A 17,477-nucleotide genomic window follows, 5' to 3' on the forward strand; every position below is an offset into this window, starting at 1 on the left:
GACAGTGCGATGAGGGAATGGCAATGATGGAAACCCAGACCTCCAGCCCGGAAATACACGTGGGAGCACACAAACACACATGCACGAGCCAGGGCAGGGGAAGGCAGACTCCTTTACCCCATTTTCCTGTCCATTGTTTTCTGTGCTACTTACCCAAGAGCTTCACCACAGGAAAAAATTCCTGCGGCTGAATGTGAAAGTCACATCTGTCACGTGAAGGCAGTGACAGCCCCACAGCCGCCTGCTTCATCCCCAGTGTGCTGGAAAGCTGCTTGGTTTAGGGAAATAGGAAGCCCTGAAATAGCAGAAGCTGGAAACACGTGGCTGATGGGCAGAAACAGAAGTAGGGAGTGAAGCTGGGAGCATCCAGCCTCCCGCCACCTCCTATGCACAGCACACAATTTGCCCCATGGCACTGTTTTATCATGAGCCTCCTGCCCCTTTCCTTTCCTGCTATCACATTTTCCTCATTGCCCCATCTACCCTGCCCCATACAGGCACCTGTGCAAAGCACCATGTGCTCCAAAATGAAACCCTGCCATGCTAGGAGTCACTCTTGATCTGAAATCCGCCTCAGAGAGCACATTCAGAGAGAGGTCTCTGTGATGGGTGCAGCCTGTTACTGCTCCCTGCAAAAGGCATGGCCTTGCCCTGTTGTCTAACGGAGAGCACAGCTCCATGCCTCTGGGGTGGGGATAAACAGAGGTGATCCTCAAAAGGTAAGCAGCTGGCTTCTTGTCTGTCCCCACAAGGACCCTGTTGATAAAGAGACAGAGCCGCTGACTCTGTGTGGTGATCCAGAGAAAGCAGGAGGAGCCTGGACTCAGGGCCAAGCTACCATGCAGAGGGTAATCAGGAAAGAGCCAATGCTCTGGACCACACAAGGCTGCAGGGAGGATGCTGCAGCACCTCCTGCTGCTTTATCCACCTGATATTTGTGTGTAGTGCCTATCAGGAGTTTGACTCAACCTGCCAAGTACGGACAGCCACTGCATAGCTGGGAGGCAAGAGAGATCAAGGAACATATCCAAAAAGTGCAAGTTTCACAACAACATGTAAAGAGTTGAACTTTAAAATCCAAACACGCCCTACAGTGAGTAAAAATAGAAGCAGGACATAAAAACTCACATGACATAGTCAGAAAAGGAGTGTGCAGCTGGTCCTTATACCCATAAAAACATAAAAAAGTGCAAGAAAAGATATTTCAAGTCCAAAGATCACTGTAAAGGATATGAATAGGCTGCTAGCCTCTGAGTGCAGAAAATCTTAGGCGATTATGTTGAAAATCCCATCAAGGAGGGTTTTGAGTATTTGCAGGCTTAGCCCCCCCTTCTTGAATGCAGGCTTGGTGCCAGAGAAACGGTGACATGGTGCCGGACCCTCCTGGTATTAGTTTAATTAGTTTAATTATAAGATTTATGCCAACTAAGCCAGGAGGGAGCCCCAGCCAGGACCAACTCTGTTCCTGTCTGTTCTCGCTCAGTCGGGGCTGATGTCAGCCAAAGGGCTTCGGCTAGGATGGAAATCAGGCTCCTGCCCCGTGCTCTGGTGCTGGCTGACGTTGTCTTTAGCTGGGATTGCAGGAGAGCAGCCCCTAAAGAAGCAGAGGGAAAGGTAGCAGGAGAGGGCCTAGAGGAACAGGATGACCTTTCCCTGCTGTTGTCCCTTGCCCCAGACGTGCTCTGCCTTTGAGCGAAATTCCACCGGCTCTGAGGCATGCTGTACTCATCCTTCCCCAGGGACAGCTAGCAGCCAGCCTCTGTCCTAGCAGAACAATCCAGGGAAATGACCCAGCAAGGTGAGGGGACAGGATGCCGTGCTGGCCACCACTGCCTGCATTGTGTCTTTGGATACGTCGGTGATGAAGTCAGCCCCAGGCTTCTACGGAGGAACATAGGATGGGGGGTTTGAGAGGGAAATAGCTGCCAGGAGAGAGAAGCGCAAAATCCCTGTGATTGCAGGCAGTCAACTACCTCTCCATCTGGATTTACTGGTTGAAACCTCAGAAGAGTTCAGAGACCCTGGAGAAGCTTGTCCTCTCTTGTTCAGGGACACTAACATCCTCTGGAGGAATGCACCCCCACCACACTGTCAGTTCCAGTTAATCCAACATCATGGAGATCACCAGTCCTCTGGGCAACGTGGGAAAGGTCACATGGGGATTCAACGGGGACTTTTTCAGGGGTCAGAAAGAGCAGTTCCTCCATGGCTGGGGAAACCTCCCAGCCTTGTCCCAGAACCTAAGAGCGAAGGTGCAAGCCTCCAGGCCCATACAAATCTGGCCTACCATCTGCCCTGGTAGCCCTTAAGGATATTATGTTGTCTCCATGTACTGCATGGAGGTTTACTGCCAACCCTCCCAGTACCCTTCCTAGGGCACTCAGAGATGAGGAGAGTCCTTGGGGTTTCTCTGAGGTATTAGTGATGGAAATTACAGCTGGGGATGTAAACCAGGAGCAAAACTCCCAGCTCTGGCTGATAGCAAGAATCTGCAGTCTAGAAACACAGGCATTGCAGCCAGTCCTCCACTGTTCACCATGTGGGTGAATTTGGGTACTCAGGGGGTTCAAATCTGGAAAGTCCTTCGGGCTCTGGCTAGAGATGGGATACAGTTCACACGTCCTAAAGCATCCTCACAATCCAGAACAGACCCACTGCCCATTGGCCATTATCTTGATGAGATTTGGTAGATCAGCTCTGGGGACTGCTCTGTGAGCTGTAAAGGATGCCCTGAGAGGTCGCTGAGGCTTGCTCAGTCTGGCTTTCTGAACACTGTGTGTGATGGAGACTTCCCTCCTCCCCGGTTGCCCATTCCAGCTTTGCTAGCCTCATCCTTGCACAGCTCTTCCTCACAGGTAGGCTGAACCCACCATGGCAGTTGAAGCCTCTGATTTATTGCTTTGCCCATAAAGGACCTGAAGCCGTATTTCTTTCACTCCTGGTCCAGAACCGAGAGCGTTCATCCTGAACTGCAGCTCCCTTTGCAGCTCTGCACCAACCAACCAGCCTCTGTCCTGTAAGCCTTTCTTACTGAGTAGCTGGGCTGGCTGCTCCAGGGAACTCCCAGCACAGGGTGACCTGTGAAATCCCAACTCTTCTACGTCCCTGCTGAGTCTCTGAATGGTTTCACATACCTCCATGGTATCATTTTCTCACCATGGGCTGTTGAGTTCTGCTGTCTCGATGGCAGAAGCTTGGGACTGTTCAGCCTGGAGAAGAGAAGACTGAGGGGGGATCTTATCAACATGTATAAGTATCTGAAGGGAGGGTGTCAAGAGCATGAAGAGCATGAGGCCAGACTCTTCTCAGTGGTGCCCAGAGACAGGACGAGAGGCAACAGGCACAAACTGAAGCACAGGAAGTTCTGTCTGAACATGAGGAAAAAATTCTTTGCTGTGAGGGTGACAGAGCCCTGGAACAGGTTGCCCAGAGAGGTTGTGGAGTTTCCGTCCTTGGAGATATTCAAAAGCTGTCCAGACATAGTCCTGTGCTCTGGGTGACCCTGCATGAGCAGGGGGGTTGGACTAGATGATCTCCAGAGGTCCCTTCCAACCTCAACTATTCTGTGATTCTGTGGTCAAGGACAGCAGAGAAATAATGGGACTAGAGTCTCCAGGCTACATCACCCCTTTCAGTTCTGTGGAGGAAGTTTATTTCTGATAAATGGTTTCAACACACAGAAGCAGTCAAAGTCTGCTCTCATTTCCCCACTTGCCTAAGCACGGATTTTCCTTGGCGAAAGCAAAGCAAAGCCCTACCAATCTGCCTCATCTAGCACTGCAGCATGTCTCCTGTCCAAGGTAGGAGAAGACTAGAACCTTTCTTTCAGGAGCTGAGGAAAGGTTGGATTCATTACATCTGGAGACAGGCAGGGTCACCATATCCATCCTCTACTGGTCTCCCAAATCAACATGTGTCCTGGAGTCCAGTTCTGATTGCATCGAAGAGTTGGTAGAAGACAGCTAAGGGAAGCAAGTCCATGTTCAGGGCACTGGGGAATCTGCATTCCCTGTTAAAACATCTAGGGGTCTGCAAACGGGCAGGAGTCAGGAAGTAGCTGAGCAGGTGGAGCTAGGACCAGCTCTGCCCTGCCAAAGCAAGGCAGCTGACAGGTCTTTGTGGTCCCTGCCAGTCCCTGGCCTCTCAGCAGAGATTACCGAGGAAAGGGCCATTATCAGACAGGAATTCATGTGATGGAGATCACAACCAGATTCAGCCAAGAGTCCAGGTCATCAGGCAAGCTCATGGTGACAGGGCAGGTCCAAGGTCAGGCCAAGAAGTCAGTCCATGGCTGTATCTGAGCAAGATACTGGCACTCCTACAGCACAGGTGAGTTTGGGACTGATGGCCCAGGGCTGAGCTTAAATGGGTTCCTGGGCCGATGGGCAGGATATGGGTGGAGGCCCCAGGTGAAGCTGTCTATGGCCCTTAAGGCCTATTAGTACCCTCTGGGCCCTGACAGCTTGGTCTATAGGCAAAAGACCCTTGCAGGTTTGCAGCTTAGGCCCTAGGCTGGAGCAGGTGAGATAATACCATGGCTGGCAGTACAGAGTGGCTGAAACTTTGGTGATCGTGCCCTTACAGGCAAGGACACAGTTTGGGGACACCACATAGCTCAGCCTGCAGCAACAGGGTGCTAAGCTGCCTGGCACCACGCCACATGGAGCACATTTGCTGCAGGCCTAGCGTGGATGTGCAGACGGCTGCTCTGGCCCAGCTGATGTGTGGAAATGTCATTCCCAGCCCATGTTCACAGATCACTAATGTTGCCGTTGGTACATCCTGGAGCTTCATCTGCTGCTGTCAGGTACACATGAATTTAAATCATTTTCTGTTGAAGAACTGAGCTGCTACAATGCAGCTGCATGTTGTTTCAGATAGAAACCCTTGTTATGAGGAGGAAATGGCTAACGGGGATCTGGAGCCTGAATCATGCTGTGATGAAAGTCCACAAAGCCAATGCTCCTTCCCGCTCCCTTGGAGCAAGGGGACAGCAATATGCACTTGCTTGCCTGCTGCAGACCTGTTCAGCTCCAAAGGGGAACTCAGATCATAAAATCAACACAGGATAAACTGGGGTGTTGGGTCCTGGGAGGTGAGGAGTAATGAGCTGTTCTTTTGAAGGGGAAATCTGTGAAGTGTAAAGAGATCTGCTTCCTGCCCTCATGCACCTCTCTAGCTCCAGCCAAAAACTGTGCTAGAAAATGTGTTTTTAATTCAGGGCCCCACGTCTCCCCTTCCTATAAGCATGGGAAGATTTCCCTAAACCACACAAGAGGGCTTGTCAGAAAAGAAAGGAAGTAGCAGGCAGCATCCCCAGGGCTAGGTTATCTCCTAAAAATAGTTACAGCATCTTGCCTCATCAAGGCCAGCCTGACTGTCTGGGCCGCCAGATACTTCCCTCCCCCAAACGGATGTGGCTACTTCCCAAAACGCAGCACGCAGCACGGCACAAAAAAAATGCATGCCGCCAAGACAGCGCCATGCAAATGTCCTCACTGGGCTGCAGCTGTGCTGGTTCCTGCTAACCCCATTCCCTGTGCCTGTGTGGGCCACAGTGCAGCCCCCTCATCTGGCTCCCTGGCCCAGGCAGAACACGCCTGCATTTGTCTGTCTCCACTGAGAAAAACGCACCAAAAGAGGTGCAATGACATGTGCAGAGATGTCACTGCAGTAGGGCTGCTGGATGAGAACGCACCTGCTGGAGCTGGTGGACGTACTGTCAGCCCAGAGGGAGCTGAATCAGAGCAGGGCTACCCGGTCTCACTGCTGGAAAGGAACAAAGTGCTACGGTTACATGTGGATGAGGGAGAAGATTTGGTGAGACTACTGAGTTTCTGTCCCAAATCTTTCTACAGTTGGACAGGGAGCTTCTCTTACCACTTGGTGTTAAGCTCAGCAAGAGCAACAGCCTCAGCATCTTGGGGGAGAAATTCCTCCTCCTGTGTTCCTTTCTCAGGGTCTGTCCAGTCCAGTTGGGTGTGAAAAAGGAAATTCAGCCCATAGTATAATTTCTTTAGGGATGCAGCACTCACTTCAACTCTGAAAGCTCTCTTTACCCTCACAGAGACTGGGGAGATCCCTCCAGGTGAGAACAACTTCATCAAGGAAAGTCAGACCTCAGATGTGCTGAAAAGAGCATGCCACCCTCCATCAGTCTCCATGCACAGACAGAAGGTCTGACATCTGCATATTGCTTTCCTTCCTCCACATGAGCCTGAAGGGTGACCTTATTTTAGCTGCAGGGCTCCTAGGGAGGTTTCTATCTGCCCTCTGTGCAGCAAGAGGAGGTGGCTCATCTCTAGCCAGCACACGTGTGGCTACAGGCCACCTCTGCTAAATCTCTCACCTCTGTGCCCCAGGCCAGCCATTTCGGTGTCTGGGACCCCAGCATATCTGCTCCTCTGGGGCCTGGCCCTGCAGCCAGAGCTGTATGTCCCCAGCTCAAGGGGACTCACCAAAAATCCTCTGGAGAGAGGGCATGGGTCCTGCCACCAGAGCAACACCTGCTCTGCTAGTAAATAAACACCATGTTCTCTGGAAAGGCTAGGTTTGCACCTGGACTTGTGGAAAAAGGCACAGGTAGGAGGTCGATATGATTGCCTCAGTTCTGGTTAGCCACTTCCCATCCTCCAGCAGCCTAGCACACAGTATTCTTGCTTCTAAGAAAATGAGAAAACGGTAACCAGGCAGCAGACACACACCATAGTGAACGTGTGGCTGGAAGCAGTGCCAGCAGCGCACGTGGCCCTGCATAGACACCACATGCCTGCTCTGATCTGACTAGGGCTGGGTTTCTCCCCACCCAGCTCCAGTGGGACAGAGTTCTGCAGCACACTTGCCCTGTCCTCTGCTATCCATGCCCCAGGCCAATTATGAGGACTGGAGTGGAGCTGGCACCCTAGGAGCCTTGAGAACCCCAGTTTGCTTGCTGCCAGACCACCAGCCCCTCTTCACATTGCGTGACCAACCTAGGCAGGGGGATGGGAGGGGAGGTCTCTCCCCATTTTGGACCAGACTGGGACCAGGACATGGTGCCTTCTGTCCCATCTGGCTGGGCTGGTAGCCCCCGGTTCATGCCATAGCTCCTAGCCGCCATTGGGCACAGGGTGACACACAGCAGTGTTGCTCTGGGGCTGACCATGCCCAGCTCCTCCAGCACCCTCAGCTCCCGGTGTCTTGGGCCCTACAGAGCATGAATTCCTGTCCTGGCAGGCTCAATGCAGGTCTGGGGACCCTTTACAGAGCCCCACACAAAGTACAGCTCAGCCTCGCTGCTCCCAGGGCTCATTGGCCCTTGTCCAGTCTCCTCCAAGCTGGCCCAAGGGAGGAAGTAATGCATCTCAGGATGTGCTTGTTCACGCTGATTATTTTTGCAGCATCCTCATCACAAATACACAAAAGGGACCTGTGACTCTCTCCTCCAACTGCCTCTGTCAGCCTCAGCCTCTCTCTGCTCTTTAAGGTACTTAGTGGAAGGTGACTGGAAGGCAGCAGCCCTCCCAGGCTGTGCAGCCCTTAGACAACCATATTCCTTCAGGCCAGCAGATGCCATAACCCCCATCTCAATCCCTCCCACCCTCTGTCACTCAGGCAACTCCCAAACCTCTACCCAGGGTCCCCAGGAAAGGCCATCCTATTGGAGGAGCTGCTGGAGGGACCGTGCCTGTAGAGCTCCGAGCACAGCAGTAAGGTCAGCCCGCTGAGCCCTTAGTGGCATGCTGGGACACATCACTGCCCTGAACTGGTGGCAGCTGGCAGTAACACCTGTGAGCATGTCCAAGTGTTAGGCTGAACCCCACACAATTGCTGTTTTTCCCATTGTAGGTTTGGCAGGAAGGTGCTGGCCTTAGCTCCGTGCCACCCTGTCCTGACAGAGGAGGCAGGAGGTGCCTGTTAGACTCTTGGGCACAGGAGAGCTGCTCATCTTGGAGCTGTACCTCCTTTTAGTCTGACCTAGATGGGGATTTGTTTGGGATAGTTGCAGAGGTCAATCTGCACAAGGATTAACAAAGTCCATGATTGTGGCTGGATATTTCATGCAGTGTGTTACACCTCATTAGCACCATCAGCACTTGATGGCCCTTTATGCTGCGGGGCCAATGGCACAAACGTGAGCCACTCATACCGTACTGAGAATCACAGGCAGCACCCAGCACTGTGGAATGCCCGTTGCTGCCCTTGGCTCTACCCTCCTTCCGGCACGTGTGGCTTTTTCTGGGCAGGCACTGGTGAGCACGTCACAGGCCCTGGAGGTGCCATGAGCCCTGGAAAGGCTCCTACAGTTGTTGGGACAGCTGGCCTCGCAGCATGGCCTAGAGTGATGTGGGCCACCCGACTCAAGGGGCTAGCCAGCCCACGAAACCCCAAGTGCAAACCAAGTCCTCCTCCCAGCAACACCCAGAACAAACAACCCCTCCAACATGTCACTAGGTCTGTTATTTTGCTGCAAGGGTGTATCAGCCATGACATATTTGGGGGTTGAATATATTTATATATGTAGTCGCTTAGCAACATTTTCAGTCATCTTGCTGGGGTGTGAGCTGGCAAATGGCCTCCATGGAAGGCAACCACATGTGGTTCCCACAACAGGAAGTGGCTAGTTCCTGAGTCATGCATCACAGCAACTCAGAGACCAGGCTGTCAGCTGGGCTGGAGGGGGGCTTTTAAAAACAACCTTCCCACACATGCCAGTACCTCAATTTATGCTGCCCACAGAGGGAAAGCAACTGTGGGTGGAATAAATACCAGACTTGGAGTTAGACTGCAAGGGTGAAACACCTGGGTGCAATGACTCACAGGGGGAAAAACATCCCAAGTGACATTAGGGTCACCCCCATCACCAGCCACCCACTGCATGCAGGACATGGACAGTCCCAGCAGCTCTTGCTGCTCTGACCCCTTTGATGTTAGATGCATCTTCCCACAGTGTGGCATGCCCCAGCCTGACCCCACCACACAGCCAAGCACAATGGAACACCACCTCCACCCCCAGTCCATCAGCCCCATCTTTCAGCTGCCCTTTGAGGACTCAGGGGCCTTTTGGGGAGGCATATCAGCACCCACATCATGCAGCACAAGGAGACTGATAGCAGGAACTGCCCCTACTGTAGCCTGCTGTACCCAGGGCTCATCTAGGACCACTCAGAAATGCCAGCTGAGCTCTACAGCCTGGCTCTTTCCAAGGACATCAGCTGTCCAGGAGGGCCAGAAGTAGAAAGGCACAATCTCATTCCATCCTGGACTGTCCTTCCTCCTGAGCACTCAAGTTTGCAGCATTGACATCTATTCAGCTGACTCTGGGTCACAGGCCCCAAGCTGGCAAATTATATGACCAGCACGCTCATGGACAGCACATCCCATGAACTAAGTGGTGGGTGAGAAGCAAAAACTGCCTCATTTCCTACTCAGACACTTGCAACAGTGATGCACATTGCACCGCTCCATGAGGAAGTCGCAGGGAAGGAAGGGTAGCATCGTGAGACAAGAGGCAAGCAGAATCTCTCCACCCTCTCCCCATGAGTTCCTCCTGCTCATCATACATTCAAGAAGCAGTTTCTGTGGAGGGAAAACTTCTTTCAGGTGGACTGCGCATCCCACACAACTGCCAAATCTTGCCAAGCCAGAGGGCTGCAAACCCATGTCCCCTGAGCTCTCATTCCCAGGGTTGTTGCAAGTGGCAGTAACCAACAAAACATCCCCAGGGCTCATCCTTCAGCAAGTGAAGTCCCCAGAGCAACATTTGTATGCCATGTCACCCACAGACACCCCAGCCTTTCTAAATGTATTGGGAATAAAACCATGGCTGCCAATTTGGCTCTATGATGGAGTCTAGCTCTCCTCTTTTTTTCTTTAGGTCAACCAAGAAATACTCCCTGGGATGTATCTTCAGGGTAAAAACACATGGCTTTCAAGAGGAGAATCAAGCCTACAGCTGTTTCTCCCAAAGCCAGGGGATGTGAGCCTGAGGCACGAAGAAGCCATGCTCTAAAACAGCACAACAGCCAAACCATCCTGACACAGCATCAGGCCTCCCAATGCATAAGATCCAAGCCCTGAGATGCTGCAGTGTACATCGCTTCCCCATAGGGCTCCCACAGCCACCCTGGGTGCCTTGCAAAAATTCAGTCGTGCCTGGGAGAAGGTCCTTGGGAGCTATCCCAACCAGACAACCTACACATATTGCCATTACAGACTGTAAGAGGGCTCCTTCTTGGCAGCCATGGGCTGGTGTGGGACCTGACCCCACTGGCACGTCCATGGAAGGAGCAGGGGAATACTAAATGCACCTGGAAGTGGTCCAGGCTCCACAGCACCCCAGGGCAGCCTCCCACTGGAATTGAGTGAAGGCCCTCTTGGCCAATTGAGGAACTAAAGGGGCCAGTCTTCCAGCAGAGATGGAGTTGGAAAGGAACACCATGCTCCAGACAACATCCAACTGGCCCACCTTGCGTTCTGGCTGGCTTCCCTATGCTGTCCCAGAGCCAGAGCCCACATAAAGGGAAATCTGAGCAGCTGCAATGGGGCTTTCCATGGTCCCAACAGAGCAGGACACTTCCCCAGAGGGATGCAAAGAAACAAGAAGGGTTTAAAGTCCTCAGGACCCATTGGGGAGGACTCTAAGGGCCCCTCAGCATCTGCCACAAAGGCTGGCTCTCCCCACCATTCTTTTTATTCACCCACTTCTCCCCAGGAGAGAGCTCAGAACAGGTCAGGTAAAGGGCAATGGCTCAGGGACAAATTAACCTAGCCTCCCCCAAATTCTGCCCCAGCCATATGCAGGCAGCTTGAGCCCAAACACTAGGCTGTGGTCCTTCCCTCTGCCACACTCCTTTCACCCCCTCCTCCTCAGGTGGAGGAAGGCTGCTTAATGCAGTCTTCCAAAGCCTTTCCCCAAAAGATCTCTCACCCCATACTGGATGTAAGCCACCAGAGATGGTGCAGCACTTAGCCCTGTGATCTCAGCAGCCTGTGGTCACCCTGTGCTGCACAGGCATCCCTTTTCCCACTGCCCCTCTCCTCACACCAGCACTGCTCCCACCCCTCTCTGCCTGCCCCACAGCTCCAAGCAGTTTGGGAGACAGGGATGCATGGGGATGAGCTGGACAAAAAGACAAACCAATGCAAAGACAGACTTCTAGTCATAAAATATATACCATCTATGCACTGTATATTGCCATTTTTACAGTATTTACAGCAGCAGTCAGGGCAGAGGCACTTGGCATGCAGGCAAAGGGCCTTATCTGAGGCTATCCAGGCAGAGCAATGGGCCAGCAGTGGATGTCACTGTCTGTGACAAATATCACCATAATGAATAGGCTTTCCTGAACCAGGAGGGGACACTAAGGTGCCAGTGAAGTACTGCAGGCTGATCTTACCCAAAAATCAGCCATAGTTTCTCCCTCTGGCTTCAGAGGCAGAAACCTCCCAAAGCCACTGGGTCACAGCAGCTGGCCAGCCCCCCTTGTAGGGCAAAGCTTCACATCCTCACCAAGAGCTATTCAGATCTTGAGGCTGGCCAAGTCCTTCTCTACACATGGGAGCAGACCAAGGCTTAGCTTAGCTTCAACAGAGCCACCTGTGCCATTTCCAGCAGTCACCAGCCACCAAACACTGGCAGCTCTCCTGGTAATCCTAAGGCAGTGCTGAGGACAGGGCTGCTCTGTGGCTGCATTGGTGTCACCACAGAGGAGCAGTACAGCACCCTCAGCCTCCCATTGCTCCTGCTGGCAGCCTGCCCAGCACAGACACCAGGGCCTGGGGGCTCTGCACCTGCTCCTTTGGGCCCTGGCATCCTGTCTGGGAGACATGAACCCTGCAGCAGGGGAGTGCCTACAAAGCAGGGGAGTCCTCCTAGAAATCAGCTGGAGCAGTGAAACAGAATGGTGACCATCCAGCTCGGTCAGTTTACCACCTATCACTTGTGGTTCAGCTTATGCTCAGTAATACATCCCCTACCTCCCCCCCATGTACACATACACACACTATTGTCCTGAAGATGGACATTCTCTGGCTGCTCGTCAGAAAGTCTGAACAGATCAAAGTCCATCAGTGCTAAGAGACTGGCACAAACAGATACTCCAGAACTTACACCCCAAACACTCAGATGCAGCATCCTTCTTCGCTTGGTGCCAGTCAAGGAGGCAACTGTAAAAGCAGGTTGCAGAAGGTTGGCCAGCTCAGACAAGATCAGTCCACATTTGTGGTTGGGGCCATGCCAGATGGTGGTTGGTGCTAGGAAGGCTGTTCCCCAGCACAGAATAAGACCACATGGCATGGAAGTGCGGTCCTCTGCATAGGCAGTGGAAGAAGTGGGCACAGAAACAGAGGGTACATCAAGGACACTCCAGGCTCATCTGCTGTGGATCCTCCTCTCCAAACTCTCCACCAAAACCACATCTTACATCTCTGCAGGACAAGCAAGGGGATAAAAACAGTGAGTCCACTGCAGAGAGTAGCAAGGGGCTGCACAGCACAGTGAAAACCCCCACCCAGAATAACTAGCAGTGGGTGTTGGAACAGAAACCTGAATCAGGACTCTGGCTCTTGCTTGTAGTGACTCCCAGTATGACTCAGGGCCCACAGAGGCAACATTTCCTCATCAGCCAACTCATTTTGGACACTCAGAGGGAAGGGAAGAAGCTACTGAGAGTCAACTCATTGTGTCTGTGTGGGGAGGTGAGGGGAAAGGGGAGTTCTCACTGCCTCCAGCCTGCTACCCAGAGTTCCTTCAGAGTGGGATTGTGGCCACTGTGCCTCAGTTTCCCCAGCTGTGAAGCTATGGGGACTCCCCAACTTCACAAGGCTGCAGAGCTGCCTGGGTAAGCAGCTTTCCATAGTTTCCATAGTTTTTCTGTGTTTTCTCCATAAACTTTCCATAGCTTATCTACCATCTTCCCCATGCTACCTGCTACCAAGCCCTTTGTCAGGAAGAAAGAACTGTTTTTTTGCAGAGTCAGACCAACGTGCCTGTGCTTTCAGAGGACCAGGCTCCCACAGAGATTGCTCAAGGGTGGGAAACCTAGGTTGGGCCATATCACTATGAGAAAATACTTCCTCCCTCCATGCTCAGTTCCTTTCTTGCAGCTTAAGGGCTTTTCTTTGCAATCAGAAAGATATTGGAGGCACAGAGCCACAGCAACACCTGTAGGCCTTCCTACAAATGCCAGCCTAAAATAGCTCTATATAATCTACTGTTTTGCCATCTTTCCTCCAGTTTTTCATTGTATGGCCAGCCTGGGCTTCAAAACCCCAACCCCCTCCAACAGGGCAGCACTGCCACCCACACCTCACAAATTGGTGAAACTGAAGTACAAGGGAAGAGGCACAAGCAGTGGAATTTCTTCCCCAGCTGAGAGCTTGAAGGCATTCACAGATGCTATCTAGATGGGGCCCAGAACTGAAGGAGTTCACTACAGGAACAAGATTCCACCTCTGCTGCTAAAGACAGTCTAACCCTTCTTGAGTGGGAATCCCAGCTATGAATAGTGCTGGGCAAGGCTCTTCTGAGCCAGATGAAGCAGCAAAGCCCCAGTCCAGGGGTTGTGCCATGCTGTGTTCCTGGGACAGGAGAAGGGTAGAACATGGCCAGACTTGCCATGTAGACTGAACTGGCACCCCGAAACAGAGAGGGTGATTTGTGCCCTGACTGCACACTAATGTCACAGCACAGCCAGTTCTGGAGAAACTACAGGCATCATGAAGGCTGTCCCATGCTTGGGCCAAGTTGTAGTGATCAGGGCTGTATACATACCCTCTAGCACTTTATCCAGATCTGCAATGAACTCTTCCAGCTCCTGTGTGTCTCCAAGCTTAGCTAGTGGACAGAAAGACACCCTGTCAGGCTTCTCCTTCTCTTCCTGCTTTAGTTTAGGTTAAACAAGGATCCCTGACCCTTGTTTCTGATGAAAATTGCTCAGGCTACCTACTGCTTTCATAAGAGTCATGCGCACGTCTGTGCAGACTGCCCGTGAACACATGGGATGGAGGTTATGTAACAGCTGCATTTGCAACAGGTTCTAGAGCAAACACTGCACAGCTCTAGAATAAACCCAAAAGCCTGTGAGCACAGTGTCTCTGTGGGTCAATGCATCTCTAGGGGATTAGAGTCCTTATTTGTATCAGGACACTGAAGGCACCACAGATATGCAGTGATGAATCTTTCAAAGCAGTTGTCCAGCACTGCCAGGTTCTGGACTCCTGCACTCACATGGGGCTTAATACCTGATCTATCAGGAATCTTCTCTAGGGCCAGTATGTTCCCCTCCACATACATACAGGGGTTGCAGATCAGAGCTGGGAGTTACAGGGCTGAGGAGCAAGCAGTCTTACCCATAGGACTGCCTGAGGGCAGCATGGAAGGGAAATCCCCGGGACTAATTCTGACCTAAAGATACAGGACATCTCCCCCCACCACCAGAACTAGCCTTCTTCAGAAGGAGCTCTACCCTCCTCCCAGCCCACTTAGCCCCAAACTCTGGAGGCTGGGACATTCCCAGAAGGTATTGTACAAAGCAGCACCCTGAAACCCAGCAAGGGCAATTCAGGCTGAATATCAGGAAAACAAAGGCAGAACCTCATCCTCCCACTCACATGAGTTAAGTTAGCAAGGTTAGAGTTGGATCAGTGCATAGTGGGAAGAAAACTACAGCTTAAGTCCCCTGCATCGTTTAATCTCTGCAAGATCTCCTGAATAGGGTCCTGGCTCAGTCTAGGACTAACTGATAACATGCTAAACCAGCTTCATATCCGTTGCAGGATCCAGCCAGGGCCTCAGATCACAATATCTCTCCAAATCCTGCAACGCACCACAGGCATGCACACACACACCCCCTTCACAGGCCAGAAGGATGCCTGTTGCCGCTGAGCCAGAAAGGGGTGATCTCAGGTGCCAGATATGGGACTTCCCTTATTGCTTTAGACTCTTCTCACCAAGAACACACATGCCTAAGAAAACTCTTGCAAACAGCCTTTCAAACATATTCCAGCCTTACCTTTAGAGGTGTAAGCATTAGCAGGAGCATTGAGATCTTCCTCACTGGAGTTTAGACTGCTTCCTGGGGATGAGCTGGTACCTGCAGTTGCAAAGCATCAGTCACTGTCCAAGGCCCATAGGTTGCAGAACCAGGGGCCTAGCTTGTACATGGAAGAGGATCCCTAGTTTACCTACGCTCTTGGACAGCCCATTTGCATTTTTGCCACAAGGAACACTTAGAAAAGGGAACTGAGCTTTTCTACCAGAGGCCTAATAGCATCAAGTTCCCCAGGTACAGCCATGGGGAATCCCTAGGGTTATTACAGAGAACAGAGAGGATCAGAGGGAAACAATCATGTCAAGCCCAGTGCAATTCTGTAGCAGTCAAGCCAGCAGATGCTGACAGGTGCTGACCAAGAAAGCTAGATCCAGTGGTCATCGCAGCCCTCCCAGACAAATCCCAGTGTTACTCATACAACCCTCAAGAGACGAGTCAGACAACTCAAAGGCTGGATCAGCAGTAAGTTTAGTGATTTACCACAGAAGAACCAGAGTGCTCAAAGCCGTTCTGTCCTGATAGCAAAGCTATCCTCCCCCACAGCTCCTAGTCGCTTAGCCCCAGACTCACTCTCTAGCTCATCAATGCCACTGTCATATACACTGTGGCCCACTTTCCTCTTCAGCTCTTCCAGATGCTGTTCATACTGACATGCAGGGCCCCTGTCAAAGTCCTCAATCACCTCATCAAACTCCTGCAAAAGGCTGCTTAAGTCATCCGGCAGTGCTGTGGGACAAGAAAAAAAAACAAAACAAACTGAGGTTTCAGACAGGTACCAGGCAAACAACCCCAGCCAAAGCTTTTCTGGAGCAGTAACAGGCTGGTGACAGAACAGGCCTAGGCTCTGTACCACAGGGCAGCTAAGCTGCTCCAACAGCTTTGCAGAGGCAGGGCAGAAACTCTGTTCAGTGCAGCAAGCTTGGGGTTCACTTTTTCCCCTCGCTTCCCTGGCAGAGCTCTGAGCACATCCAAATCCTTAGAAAGCACAGTAGTCCTTCCAGCTCATCCCACTGCTGAGCATGAGACAGCCCAGTAAGAGCTAATCCTGGGCTGGCAGCAGGCAGCTCCTGCCTACTGAAGTTCCTTATTCCCCCACCCCATTCCCAGCCAGGTAGATGGGACAAGGCCAAAAAACAAAGAACAGACCAAAGAGCCTGGCACCAGGAGGAAATATTTTCAGGGAGCATCCATCCCCCTGGTGCAAGGAACAATCCTTCCAGGCCAGTGCCCTGTAGGTAACAGTTTTGATCCTGGACCCAGCTTCTCCCTGCACCTTCAGGCAAGGCTATAGCAGGGCCCGGACATATTTTGAGCACAGTTCATCATCTTAAATATACTATAGCTTGTAACAAGGCAGCAGGGCTGCAAACAGACCTATTGAGGTCTGGTGGCTGCTCCATAGGGATACATCACAAGAATGCCCTCAAAGCCAATGGCATTTACTCCATCCCCTTCTGAAGGCAGGGAGACTCCAGCACGCACAAGCATACTGCACCTCACCAGACCCCATTGGCCAGATTGGGCTGACTGAAAAAAACAGAGAGCCCCCACTTGTACTTCCACCCCATGTTAGGATTCTACCCCATGAAGCCAGCCTAGCCCTGGGGAGGGAAGACTGGGGCAGCACCACTGCAGAGAGCTGAGGACAGCACTGCCTTCAAGGGAGAGCCACACAAGGGCCAGCCCTGAGCTCAGGTCACTTTTGAAAGGGAGCTCATGGAAAGGGACAGCAGGCAGGAGAATGTGCACAGCCAGGGCACACTGACAGAGCATTGCAGGAAGACCTGGTGTGGCCTCCAGTGATACAGGCCAGGCCAAAAGGCCCAGCCAGGCAAACATAAGGCCAAGGTAGAAAGCCAGCTGGGGGGTGGCCTTGACCTTTGTTTTGCAGCTTTTAAATCACATCCTTCTCCCAGAGCAAACAATAAGCACTGTGTTGGGCTCACTTCCTCCACACTTTTTCTAACAGGAGTCATCACAAGGAGAGGGGAAAAAAAAGCACGTGCAAGCCTCTTCCAAAAGCGGGTGGCACTCGGGTGGGCCAGGCCCCGCACAGCAGGGCACCTGTCCAGAGCAGACCGGGGACGGGGCAAGCCCCGAGGCGACGCCACAACAGCGCGGCACTGACAGCTAAGCGGGCGGCAGCACTCACCGGCGGCGGGCTCGGCGGCCATGGTCCCGGGGGCGGCAGGAGGAGGAGGAAAAGGAAGAAAGACCAAAGGACTCTGCGATCCCGACCTACGCCACCGCCCCAGCCCCAGCGGCAAAGCGGCGCAGCCCGGCCGAGCGCGCTAAGTCTTATACCGGCGACCCCGCCCCGCGCGCCGCTCCTGGCCAATCAGCGGCGGCTCCCGGGGCGGGGCGGGGCCGCGCTGCGGTGGGGGCGAGCACAGAGCCGGGACGGGAGGCGGGAACCTCACCCTCCCGGCCGCCCCGGGCCCCCGG

At 52.6% G+C, this 17,477-nt stretch overlaps 1 protein-coding gene across 2 annotated transcripts; it reads right to left on the reverse strand.

The window, feature by feature from the left end:
* Positions 1–11,135: 11,135 nt before the first annotated feature.
* On the reverse strand, positions 11,136–17,349 carry LOC104142858 (regulator of cell cycle RGCC). 2 transcript variants are annotated; one of them, XM_009673045.2, is made up of 5 exons: positions 17,185–17,348; positions 15,603–15,758; positions 14,994–15,074; positions 13,754–13,816; positions 11,136–12,408 (listed from the first exon to the last, which is right to left on the reverse strand). In XM_009673045.2, the coding sequence occupies exons 1-5, from the start codon at positions 17,204–17,206 to the stop codon at positions 12,401–12,403; spliced, it is 330 nt and encodes a 109-aa protein (XP_009671340.1). In that variant the 5' UTR covers positions 17,207–17,348; the 3' UTR covers positions 11,136–12,400. The 2 variants fall into 2 exon arrangements, with proteins under 2 accessions (XP_009671340.1, XP_009671341.1); XM_009673046.2 differs by lacking the exon at positions 13,754–13,816 and having other exon boundaries at positions 17,185–17,349.
* Positions 17,350–17,477: the final 128 nt, after the last annotated feature.

This window comes from Struthio camelus, chromosome 11 (assembly GCF_040807025.1).
Source record: "Struthio camelus isolate bStrCam1 chromosome 11, bStrCam1.hap1, whole genome shotgun sequence".
Classification (NCBI taxonomy): Eukaryota; Metazoa; Chordata; class Aves; order Struthioniformes; family Struthionidae; genus Struthio; species Struthio camelus.